At 45.8% G+C, this 13,450-nt stretch overlaps 1 protein-coding gene across 1 annotated transcript in view; it reads right to left on the reverse strand.

Moving 5' to 3' along the window:
* Positions 1–9,963: 9,963 nt before the first annotated feature.
* Positions 9,964–13,450, reverse strand: part of POLRMT (RNA polymerase mitochondrial) — a 75,243-nt gene continuing 71,756 nt past the window's right edge. Inside the window, exons 23-25 of the mRNA XM_076067437.1 lie at positions 13,356–13,447; positions 12,774–12,847; positions 9,964–11,465 (exon numbers count right to left, since the gene is read on the reverse strand). Of these exons, the coding sequence (XP_075923552.1) occupies positions 11,416–11,465; positions 12,774–12,847; positions 13,356–13,447 (216 nt within the window). The 3' untranslated portion in view covers positions 9,964–11,415. The remainder of the gene's footprint in view (positions 11,466–12,773; positions 12,848–13,355; positions 13,448–13,450) is intronic.

The following is a 13,450-nucleotide window of genomic DNA, read 5'->3' on the forward strand; positions in this document are numbered from 1 at the left end:
ACCCAGAAACATGAGCCTCAAATCTCATTTGCAGGAGGTCCCATAATCATAGTCAACAACTCACTTTGGGCGGGGGGGGGGGGAATCCCAAAAGTAGGACCCTTCTGAAATAAAACAAAATCTTCAGACTGACTTCAGTCCAAGCTTTTCTGGATATGTATATCCTACTTGCTGTACTGCCGCCTGTCTACAGCAGGTGGCGGGGAATCTCTTGCACAGACAGACACACAGGATGACTCTAAAACCCTGCAGCGAGCTACTAAAAATAATCAGATTTTTTTTTTATATGTATAAAGGGCCTCATTCACCTGTCCGCATCCCTAGGCGAAGCGTGATTGATGTCCCTGCTTCGCGTGGGCCAGGCCGTGCCGTTATCGCGGTGATTCCTGGGCTGTGCCGACCACGTGGCCTCGCCACACACCGCTGTGCATTTGTACCGCTGGCACCATCTCTCACCGCTGCGGTATTGTCATACAAAGACAGATTCAACGCCCCTCCCCCCCCCCCATGTAGCCTGCAACAGACTGTTGGGGCAAGTGCTGTTGTTGAACACCTATGAAACCCTGCACGGCACACGAGGGGGCAGTGAGTGGCAAACGTCCACGCCCGGCCACCTTTGTCTCCCCCAGTGCTGGTGTTTTACACACCGCGCCAGGTGCTACTGAGTCGACGTATGGGAGACCCAGGACCGGTTTAGATAATCCTACGATTATATCATCTGCCACAACGTCCGATGAGCACGGTTGGCTACGTACGGCGCGAAAGAAGTTCAACATACAGTACATCCATAGAATCGTGGTGGCCGTTAGCGGGACTCGAACTCGGGAACGGCGTTCGTAGCGCCAGCGCGCTAACCACTGCGCCACCGCTCCCCCACTTCCATCACAGGCGCACACTGCCCGCCACCACCGCCACTATTTTAGGAGGGCGCGTCGAAGACATCACAAAGTGGAACGGTGCGGTGCTTTCGGATGATAACACAGCAACAGCGCTACCAATTGGATGCCGGCAAGTGCCAACACAGTAGGGAGAGATGCGTTATCTGGCAAGTGATACAGGCAGTGCGTTTGCTGTGTCTGCACGCGTGTGTGTAAGTATGTAGAGGTTCGCTAACAGCACTTGCCCAAACAGTCTGTTAAGGCTATAGGGGGGGCATCTTTGTCTTAGACAGTATCCATGATGGCTCATGCATGTTTTATGCAGCAAAAATATAAAAGTTGCAATTGACAGTCTTTGAAATCATTCAATAATACATATCCAAATCTCCTTTTGTGCTATAATATATACTTTGATATTCAAGCCTGTGATTCATCGTTGGTTACTTGTTCTGATAACAACCGTGTCGATATAATAGAGGAAATTAATGCAAACAAACTGGAGAAAGTTATATTGGAGAATAGCTTTTTTACTAAGCCTGGCGCATGCAGTCGCGATTTACGGTCAAACGAGCCACAATTAAATGCAAACTCGGCAACACTTTACGAAGATAACAGCACCGTTGCAGAATAGAAATTAAATTGGGGCGTGAGGTACAATGGGGGAGGAAAATGGGATAATGACAGACCACCAAAACAACGTGAGGGAGCTGTTCAAAATAAATTTAAGCCAATAATTTAATTTAAGCCAAAATTACCTTGTGTTAACATCCGCCCATTGTACAAGATAACGACTTGGGGGTAAACCACACTCTTCAATACTATTTTTACCAATCTTGTGCTTTTGGTTCTGCTATGACACCAGAATTTTGGAAACAATTTTTTTTATTACGACGATTTAAGCATCCGCGAAAATATATATTAAAACGTCCGCAGGTATTTCTAAGAAATTGGACAGCAATTCATTGTTTTTGACAGGAGAACATAAATTATTATAAGCTGCATAGCCAATAATTCTCAGACCACTGTTTTGTACATCGAAAAAGCCTTTTTTTTAAGAGTTTACTTTTTTTGCCTCCATTTGGACGCAAAAAGTGTCAGCAAAAACCACACGTGGGCATGTCGTTTGCACTTTGCAGAGGCAGCTGGGCAGTGTGTGTGAACTCGTACGTGACACGATTAGCCGCAAGAGCTGCCACGATTCCCAAATGAAATGTCGGTTACCGAATAGGCTGACGAGATGTCAACTACCTCGCCTGGTATGCAGGAGGTCGTGGGTTCGATCCCGACCCTGACGCCTGCTGCTGTATATTTGAGTTTCCATGTTCTCGCATGGATTTTTCTCCGGGTCCTCTGGTGTTTGCCTCCACATTTAAAAACGTGCGTTTAGAGTATTAAGTTGTTATACATTTCCAAGTGATACGCCACTTCGTTGAGCTATCACCTGTGGCCAGGTCGCTTCTGAAATAAGATCTATATAGCTCAGTGGACCTTACCTGGTAAAATAAAAAATATATTAGTATTTTTTTAGACTGAAAATTGTAAACTACTTTTTCTATGATCGGTTACTCAGTCCCATTTAATAAACGAAGGCCAGTCCGACCCCCCCACCCCGCCTCCTGAAGGCTGGCAACCCTCTGCAAGCCACACCCATTGTGGCCCAGCTGATGACATCAGCAAGCCCCACCCATTGCCTCCCGTCCAGCGACACACATTGGAAGAGGTGAGCCGGTTTTCCTCCCCTCCCCAACTCTATTCATGTTTCGATTTAAAGCTTTCGTGACTGCAAGGATTCATCTTCTTTGGTTCTTTCGGTGAAGTCACGTGGTTACTGAACAAATCGGACTAATCGAATAACATGAATAAAATAATTTTATTTTATTATTTTATTCTCATTCTACGTGACTTTACCGAAAGAACCGAAGAAGATATATTCATGTTATTCGATTAGCTCGATTTGTTCAGTAACCAATAATCGGTAGGGTAATCAATAATCAATAATCGGTAGGGTAATCAATCAATTATGTAAATAATTGATTGACCCAGCTGGGCTGGGCGCCATCCTACCCTTCTGAAGCAGACAAATCGTTTCGCCTCTTCCGATTATTTCCTTCCAGGCAGACACGCTGGTGACCTCCATCAGCAAAATGGGTGACCTTAAAACCGGACCCCAGCTGGCCCACCAACCAAGCAACCCTCCTCCCTCCCTCTCGCTGGCTTCAGTACTCACCCTCCCAGCAACGATGGCAGGGTGGAAGGTACACACACACACACGTGTGTGTGTCTGACCCTTCTCTCACATACGCGTGTGTGGCCCTTCTTTCCTCAAAGCCCCCATCAGCACCACCCCCCCCCCCCCCCCCGTGACTGCACTTCCAGCCTGGCCGAGGGCTGGGTTTCAGACACGCACTTAAACCCAGGGGCGGATTAGAGCATTAATCAGTGTCGCCAGCAGACACGATGTACGGGGTGGGGGTGGGTGTACTTCCAAGCGGAAATTCAAATGTTGCAGAGCGTAATATGGGGGGTAGGGGCAACAAGCTCATTACTTTTACCTCCATAAAAGTTGAAGCTGTGCTCAAGACACGTGGTCCTTAATGGTGTATTTATTTATTTATTGTTTTTTTTTCTACTTATATCTTTTAGGCTTCCGTTGCGGCTTGTTTAGAATAATTAATTTGCCAGCCGGCTATTATGCACAAATCGCGGAGATAAATGGCAGTACATTTTTGCTGTTCGCGTTTATGAGAGTGAACGGCATGAAGTCAGAGATGATTTATCTCTGCTACAAATGTGGGCCATTACCTAAAACGTCGCTAAATTTGTATGGATTATTTTTTTGGTTCATTTTAGAGCAGTGTAATTGCTAATCTATGCTTTATTAAAAAAACAAGTTGATGGTAAAGAAGTGATACGTCTGAGCGTGCGTCTAATTTTAATGTCCAATAATAATAAATTTTCTACAAGCTTTAAACTCCCTGCATCCAATATATTTAACTGTAAATATTTTCTTACGAATTGCAATGTTATGGAACATACTGTGAAGAAAAAAAACGGCATTGCACTCTAAGCATATTAAAATTGCATGCAAGTTATGATGCAGTTTAATTAAGTTTATAATTTCCAGTTGGGGTAATGTTGTGTAATTAGTTCAATTGGAACAACAACAAAACGTCATTCAATTTCAGAGATTGGAGCACGACACAAACTGGGAAATAAAGCAAAGCGAGAGCAGGTTCGGGTGCTTTTGAAACTTGATTTAAAAAATGCAAACATACCACCGTGCTGAAGGAATGTATGACCTGCTCTGACATATGTATCGGAAAACATGGCCACTAACAAAGAACATTTCAACAAAAGCTGAAAATTGTGCAAAGAAGCACGGAGAGGTGCATGCTTTAATTCCAGAGACAGCGAGAGGGACACGTGGATCAGGGAACAATACAGATCGTATTGACTGTAACGTGGCCTTGGACTGGACACGTGACTATAACGGATGATGGCCGTTGGTCTTCTTTCGTACGGCTGCTGGATGTAGATGCAGAGCAACGGCCACAATTTCACATTCAGGTGGTCAAGCCAGAGACAACCGCGTCAGGAGTAGCGGAGTGTATCGTCGCTGTGATGTCTCCTTCGTATTTGTGGATCGGTCATTGCGTTGTTACACGTTGTACGGTCTGTTCTGGATGACCACAGTCGCACACGGCTGGAGAGTTTTTAATTTTCAATTTGTGCATCAGGTATCCGCATCTGCCATGGTTTGTGCAGATGCGGCTTAGGATGGACCATGAGCTTCGTGGAGGATCAAACTCGGGGATCTTATGCGTTGGCTCTTTCACAAGACCGGTGGTGAATATTTACAGCAGAGTGGCAACCAAAGGAGAAAATACACCCAAAAGGACGGTCCGGCCGTCAAGATGGAGCAATGAGATTGGCTTATGCGCAGGATCCCTGCTGTTGCATTGTGAGACCGTGAAGGACAGCAAGGGCTTGGGGAGGCCTTCATCCAGCAGTTGTTAGAGCATGGATGGCTGACGATGACGATGATGACCAAATCAATAGGGCAAGAAGCTTCACCGTGAAACCCGAAACCTGCCGTCAACATTCCTCGTGTTCACCACGCTCTGCTGATGAACACATACCAAGCGACACCTCGAATAAGAAGCACAATAATGCGGCCTCCTGGCTAAACGATGAACCTGTTTTCAGCTTGCAGAGAAGAGGCTCGGAGAAACGGCATCGTGCAATCAACGGGGCTTTATCTAAAAATCAGGACCTATCTCGCAATCAGCGAAAGGGGCATTGAGGGTGTACTTTGCTCTTCCATCATTCAATACGCATTGATTTTTGCAGTGTTTTTTTCTTCCCAACGGATTCACCTTTGAAACTATTGGGGTCTTCCAAACCTCGCGCGAAGGACAGCCCGTGCCCACGTGTCGGCTTAGCCGGCGATTGTGGTTTAGGCTTCGATGGGAAAAAGTGCCCCGTGAGCTGCGGTGAAACACAGGGGACGCACTTCAACAAGTGGTCCGCACAGCGGAGAGTTCACGCGCGCGTTTTTTTTCTTTTTGAAACGTCGATATCCATTGGGTGCGACTCGGTAAGGGGCAATCTCTGCATTAGAGTATCGGGCGCTTTTCACGAACCCAAAACCAGACAGCAGGGTCTGTGCGCTGCGCTCATTGACACCGAACCCGGAGGTTTTCTCGCCACCGATATGGAAAGAAAAAAAAACCCACTCCCGGCATGAATGGGAAAAGCACTCTCACGCACGCGAGCCTGCACGTACACATTAATCAAGCCACCCCCCCCCGCTCCTCCCCGGCATGTCAGGTCACCTTTGCCCCAGACCCCTCCAAAGCGGCCCCTTAAACTAAAGCCTCTCCCGGCCTCCGCAAAGCACTCTCACTAATCTCCTCGTCGCACGAATATACCCCGCGCGCCTCGTTTGCCAGCGCGGCTTTTGTCTCGTCCACCTGCTCGCCTCCCAAGAAACGCGTGGTGTCCATTCTGGTGGGGAGGGTTTAATTAAAACATTCTTGCCCAAGCTCAGATAACCCACTGCTTCCTCATCACGTCCCGGGCCCGCCGCGTGCGTCGCGTCTTTCAATCCCCGGCGCTCACGCCGCGATGTCCCCGCGCGCCGTGTGGATCTTCTTGCCGTGCTGGCCGTGTGCGCGTGTGTGTGTGTTTGTTTAGGTCTCCGATGGCGTGAATCCTGGGGGGTTGTTACCGCGTGTGGTTCGGCGCGATTTCTTATCTAACCCAATCTTCGTTCCACGTGCTGTGTGGAAGCCTCTTTCAACCACGTGAGAATGTGTCTTCGTGAACAAGGAATATTTTGATGGGTTTTTTTTCCTGGATTTTCTGTTTGCACAGTTACATAGTCACTTTAAGATATTCTTAGCTCTTTCGGTAAAGTCACGTTGAAGGGAAACAATAAAATATATATAACAATTTTATTATTTTATTGTTTCCCTTCAACGTGACTTTACCGAAAGAGCTAAGAATATGAATTACTGCAGTCACGAAAGCTTTAAATCAAAATTTCACTTTAAGATGTTTTCTTGTTCATGTTTTTGTTTTTTTGTTGTTGCGGTTGCACCCGATTCAAGAGCCGAATGGCTCACAGGGCTATACCAAATAAATGAAACTATGAACTATGATGCTTGACTTAAAGCTTTCGTGACTGCAGGAAATCATATTCTTTTGGTCTTTCGGTAAAATCACGTAGATATAAAAAAAATCACGTTTCGATCGCAACGCAAGCAATCGTCATCAGGTGAAAAACACACAAGCAATCGTGATCAGGTGAAACGTCGTGATATTTTTTTTATAATCTTTTCTATCTACGTGGCTTTACCGAAAGACCCAAAAAATAAGGATGATGCTGTTGCTGCTGCTGAAGTAGTTCAATTACTCAAGAAGCTCCGGACAAAAACGTCGGACGTCAATGCTGAATGACACGCGGTATACCTCCAAAAACACACACACACACCGGAGTGAAACAATACCACGGAAATCTACGCAAGTGCCCAACCGTGTTTGTAATGCGGCACCAGTCACAATGTATGCTCAGCGCCAGATCGGCCTCCCAAATGTCTTCTCCCTGACCACAGAAGACTAATTTATTTTATCACCGCTGGCATGGCATGTACAAACACAGTGCAATCACTTTGTGGACCTCACTCTCAACTATTTAACAAAACGCCGTTGGGTCTGCATACAATCTATTGTAAACAATTAAATGTCACTTACGGCAATAATTAAATCATTGCCAGACACCACCAATTATAATCACAGGCCAGTTTGTCAATTCCACTGCTGGATGAGGCCACTGCTGAATGTCGGTTATTGGAGGCTGTTTGGCCATACTTCACCACGCTGGTTAGCGCGGGTTGGTGAAAGTGGGCGGTGTGGGGGGAAGGGGGTAGGCGGGAGGTGCGTTAGAACGATTCGAATGACTCTCGGCACTGGCATTCGCCGTGGCCGGGATTCGAACCCGGAGCGGCGGGTTCACAGGTCAGTTCGCTCACAGCAACCCCACGGCCGCTTCACCCTTACGTGCATCACTGGCCACAAATTAAACCAAAACAAAGACAAGAATGCAATTAAAAGTCCGAGACGTTTCGAGGCAAAAAAAAAACCCACCCTCATTAACTCTGTCAGTTTGGTTAAGCAAACAAGAGCAAAGTGTTGTTGTTATTTAGGCTCGCGACGCGGATGTCTCCCCCCCTCCTCCCTGGGACTCGTGAGCGCGGAGACTGCCGCTATTGTCAGACACAGAGAAGCCGTCCCCCTCCATCTAGACCACGAAGGCGCCGTACGCACGCTGGACCCGCGGGAGTGTCAGCAGGATTTGCCCAGGTGGTCTTCAACAAAAGCCTCTCCAGAAGCCAAATTGGGTGTCTGCAATGTTAATCCGCCCACTGGCACGACGAACTCGGGGGGGGGGGAGCGTGTTGGTCGTGCGCGATGATCCTGCGCATCCGTTTGCGCCAGCCAGAGGCAGGGTGATTAAACCCGGCCCCCTTTGTGCCTGTGGGGCACGTAGCGACGCCGTAGTGACTTCCTTAACGCGAGAGTTCACGTCTTTAATTTATTATCCCTACGACTTACATCGCAGTTGCACTTGCCAATAAATATGAATTAACGTCCGTGCAATCGCGACACCACTAACCAAATTTTTCTTAAGAAATGCCCAAAATGGAATTTAGGTGGGTGGGGGGGGGGGGGCATCAATTTACTAACTTTTCAGTCGATAATTTCGCCGGTTTGCTATACACACGCATTGGAAATATTACTATTTATTGATGGCTTCTTGGAGGATGAGCTACATTTTTCAGGGGGGGGGCAACCTTCACGTGCCCACCCCCCACCTCTGTTAAGCGCCCTCTCTTAATTGCCAACGATTACTGTGCACGAAACGCCACGGACGGACAGAACGTCATTCGGCAAGCTTCCCCATCACAATAGCAACCCTTTCAACAATTCCTATTCCACGTGACCGTTCAGAGGTGCCCAGGAGTCGACCGACTGCTCGATGTTCCTACAAAGACATGAACCGTGCGGTTGGTATGCGCACGCCTCTAATCCAGCACTGTGGAGGCGACGGTTGGTGGGTGTCAAGGTTGCCACGCCCCGGCTTGCCAAGTGAAGGCGGTCGAGCAAAAAGTGGACTAATCTCCATCTGTTCCATCTGTATAGGATAGAGTGTTGTGCTCTTGCAACGCGTGGGGTTTTTTTTAATCCAGGCGCTCCGGTTTAAAACCGCATGTAAACACTCCATTCATTGGCTGAAAACATCTTAACATATATATAGAGGGGCAGAGCTTGGACAATTGTTGGTAGCGATTGGCTGCCGCCTTCCTACTTAGTGGTTACCCCCCGCCACCCCACCTCCGCCCCCGCATCTGAGTCGTTCTCTCCCCAAGAGCGAGCGAATACTGAGCAGAGCATTACAAGTTCAAATCATTATCAGGAGTTGAAACTATACTTTGACCTCAAAAGGGTCGGGTTTAATAAATCTGGTCGCGACATTAGTCGGCACGATGTATTTTAGGTAAAAAGAAATATATTTTGACGTGTCTAGTCCATGGTTAAATGTGTGTAATCAAAAAGCATCCCATGTTGTACTCTACAAGTTACTGCCGTCAGTAATGAGCTGCACTTAAGGCTTTCTGCGTGCTTAAGTACAATGCAGCAAAGCCACAGTGAACAGACATAAATACAACATTATAAAGTGCTGCACACTTGTCTATCAGAACCCCCCCCCCCCCCCCCCAGTTTTCTTTAATGGCAGGTAAGTATATGAGAGACTTTACAATGGGGAAAAGAAATGTTATTGGAGAGCCAGTGTTCTAGCCATGGGGGTTTTTCTCCCTCAATTGAATTAAATATTTAAACAGCCACGGAAAAGTTAATAACGGACGGAAGTGCATTAAATCACATTAACGAAAAAAATAAATCTCCGAACAGGTCTTTGACCGCGTCTGCCGATCAGATTATGAAACAAGGACGCTTCAATTGCTGAACCGCTGATATAATCGTAATTTGACTCAAAACATGGACATCTCTGAGACCTGTGTTACCCATATACTTGCGTGCTATTTAAATCCGAGTTGCCATGCAAGTACTGACCCTTAGTTTTACACCATACGGCCACTTGTCAGAGTTAGTGCCACTTCACACGTGGCGATGTCCCTTTAAATGTCCTTCACACCTCAAATGATCTCGGGAAAAGCAATCACAACGATGCACTTAAACTTACGAGTGAAAAAATGTCGAGACTCTGTATCCCCAAAAAATGAGAAACGACCGAAACTAAAATAATGATAAAAAAATAATGGCATAAATTTTAGTGTACCGATATATTATTTGTTTGTGCTGTGAAGTGTGTGCAAGACAGGTGTGTAATAGTTTATGCTTTTAACCATGGCAAGGATAAAACCAGTAAAAAATATATATTTCATGCGGAGTATATAAAGAAATGACAAACTGTAATACTGTACACCAATCTTATCCAATCGTAGAGTTAATTTAATGGTGCAAAGTGGGACTATATCACACACAGTGCTCAAATCAAACATTTGTACAAAACAATGTTGGTACTTTATTCAGTGCATAGACGATTCTCTTTACAAGCAGCGCACAAAACAGTTCGTGTGGTCTCCAACTTGAAGCAGTGAAGGCTTCCTGTGGCATCGTGGCAATGCATGCCGGGATTAGGATCGGCTTCCTTGGCAGGCATCACGTAATTACAGAAAATTTGCTACAACTATCTCACTTGTTACAATTCGTCTCTGACAGCAGACTTCCACCGCGACACACCAAACAAGGTCACCTTCCATGGCAAATGCAAGTAAACTGGTAATGCGTTTATAAAGTAATATCTTTTCGATTGTTACCAAGACAATGCATTGTATAAAAACAATGGTACAGTATTATGTACAATTCAATATAAAACATAGTCATGTATTTACATATTCTAAAAGAGAGAACATGAGGATAAATTATATACACACGCAAATGCACATTTGAATATGCAGCAAATTATTGCAGCTTCAGAAAGTCAATTAATAAAACCAAAAAGACTTTAATGTCCATTTATTGGCTTCGCAGAAATATGACAATTGCTTTTTTGTAACTACTTACAGGTGGACCATTTGTAAGTCTGAATGTTTTTAATAACATTGCCTCAGTGAAGCTTCAGGACACGTGTCAATCAACATCCGGCTTTGGTCTGCCAATGACCACCAATGTGTGTGAAGCCACTCCATGATGACCTTGATGCAACATTGTCGTGATGATTCATTGATCTGAAAAGGTCTCTTGGCCAAAGCATTGATTTCCACTTAGGCAGGAAAAATTTAATATTTCACGGTTTTTTTTCGTTTGTTTGACAATGTATTTAGAAAATGTATACGATGATGAATTCAGGAAGACAAAAATAAATACTTCACCCCCCAATAAACTACGAAGAGCAAGAAGTTGCTTGAGCCAAATATTTATTGATTTCACCAAAACCTGCAGGAGACGTGAATTGGTCACCGACGACCGTGTTTACCTGCGTTGAGTGAAGCCTTCTCGTCTGTCTGCGCAGACAGAACGGCTCACACCTGATATCAATCACAGGCTAAATGAGCCGAGTGATGAATAAGCCAGGATGCAAAATGAATGGCCCCGGCATTTATAATTGAGCATCTGCATTGCACAAAAGCATCAGCCAGACAAAAAAAAAGGCTTAAGAGCTCGGACATGAAACATCATCTTCGGACGTCTTCCGTTGTCCCACAATAAAAAAAAAATACAGCAAAAAAAGTCGTTTAAATATTACGATTAAAAGGCACAGCCGCTTGATGTGAAATCCATCTGCCGAAACGGCAGCCTCCCCCCCCCCACCATCCTGGTTATGATGGCGTTCGTCAAGGACTACGCCGTGCCAGGTGAGATCACGAGCCAGCTCACACCAGGGTCCAGCCGTGGAGAGGAGGGGGGTGGGTGGATTCGTTTTGTCCTCTAGAAGTCCTCGGGGGCCGCTTCAGCTGAAAAAATACGTCGAGTCTCGCACTTCCTCCAGGTTGAACTCGCCTGCAAAACACAAACCCCCACCGGCTGAAGGTATTCAAAGCATTCCACCAAGTCAACAAAGCAAGGGGGCCAATAATGCGGAAAATCAGCCGCAAGTCCCAAGTCATATTCCTAGCAAATACACAAGGACTGTTGATTTGAAAACGTGTTTTGTTTTTTTTCACTGGTCATTATACTCTGCTGCACATAGCAATAAAGGCAAAGATAAATGGTTATAAATTGATATAATTACATGGCATACCTACATACCATGAAAAACCAACTGTGGGCATGTGCAGTTATCGAAACCATACATTATGATTGCTCCAAAGATTGCCATTTAGATGTCCCCTTTTTGTTATCCATCGCGACAGCCCAGTGCATCGGATGTGACTCTGATAAACCGGTTTCTGCCCAGGCACGCTATCTGATTAGGCGCATGGTTGATCAGCGAGCCTCTCCAGCGAATGACAGCGGGTCCCCGGCATCTAATCTCACCGCATTTTTGAGTTCCTTTTTGCCCGCCAAACAAAGCGACCCTGCAGCGGTGTGACGCGCGAGAAGCACAAAATTGGCGCTTAACGATCAAAAAGCCCGCGTATTAAAGACAAGATAAGCGTCGACCTTTCCGACGGTCAAAACGGAATTCGTTGCGCCGTATTCGCGAGTCCATGCTTGGACGAGTCTGCATTGTAGCCTTTTATTTTACTCTATGCCTTGGCGTTGTATCGTTAAAAAAAACGACACGATGCTGCCGAGCTTCTTGCAGCGTTTAAACAAAAATACAAACCCCGTTCAATCACGTTAAATGTTAAACGTTTTCTTTAAAACTTTATTTGGTCAGGGGCCACAGCGTACAGCGTAGGGTAAAACAAGCAAGCGAACCGTGGAATGCAATGCAGCAGTTTAGCACGTAGGCTTTAGCGACCAATATCATGCACAATACAGGTTTTTTTGGGGTTAGATCACGTAAATATGAAGGTGTTAAACCCGACAGCCAATTAGTAAGGTTTGTCACGTAAACAGGACATGCCAATTCGTTACTAGTACAGCACACCGGTGCGTTGGAGAGCAAATCCACAACATTTACAATCTGAGTAAACAATTGTGCTCCGATTCATTTGCAACTTTTCTTTTGCAATGCGACAACAACAAAAAAGAATATATATCGGGAACTTGACGTGGCAAACATCAAAGTCGCGGAAATGTTCAGCTCAATTATCTTTACGATTTGTGATTACAATGTGAACGTAGTCAAATGCATTCAAATGTTCATTTGCACATGCTATGCAAATGCGGACGGATGTGCACGGCTATGCAATCGCGTACCCTTTGGAGGGATCAGCGTCAGAAAATCCATCAGATGTTTGAACTCTGCAGATGCCTTTTTTCTCCGGCTCGCCCTAAAGCACAGGGGGTGTGGGTCGGGAAAAGAATACGAACGTGCCTTGTGACAAACCGAATGTGAAAAAAAAAACACGCAACGATAAATCATCACAATCACGTTCTGAAATTTACATCGCATTTGAATATCATTATTTCCAAAGAAAACTGACTGAAAATCTGGACGGACAAACAACGCATCGTAACACTTTCAACAAAAATAGGACATCGGCAAAAGGGATGAAAGTTATCTTTTCCCCTCTTTTCTGGCTGCTGTTACAGATCTCAAAGTACACATCCCTTATGCGATGTCTTGAACCCAGTGTCCCAAAGAACTAGGTGAAAATGAAACACCCTATCATTATACCTCCAGTGACATGTCAAGGCACGTCAACAGAACACCGCACGGAGGAAGCCTGTTAGATACAGACGGGCACGATCGCCCCAAGGTGTGGGAACAGCGGGGCGGCAGGCCTGTGGCGGGGGAAGGAGGAGGGGGTGGCATCGAGCAGCACCCCCGAGACTCACGGGGCAAAAACGCTGTACTTGCTGATGAGGAAAGAGGACAGATCCTCCAGGATGGGTTGACTGTGCAGCGCCACAAATTGCTCACGGCACACCTA

The sequence above is a fragment of the Petromyzon marinus genome, chromosome 1 (assembly GCF_048934315.1).
Source record: "Petromyzon marinus isolate PM22_M1 ecotype Great Lakes invasive population chromosome 1, UKy_Petmar_22M1.pri1.0, whole genome shotgun sequence".
Classification (NCBI taxonomy): Eukaryota; Metazoa; Chordata; class Hyperoartia; order Petromyzontiformes; family Petromyzontidae; genus Petromyzon; species Petromyzon marinus.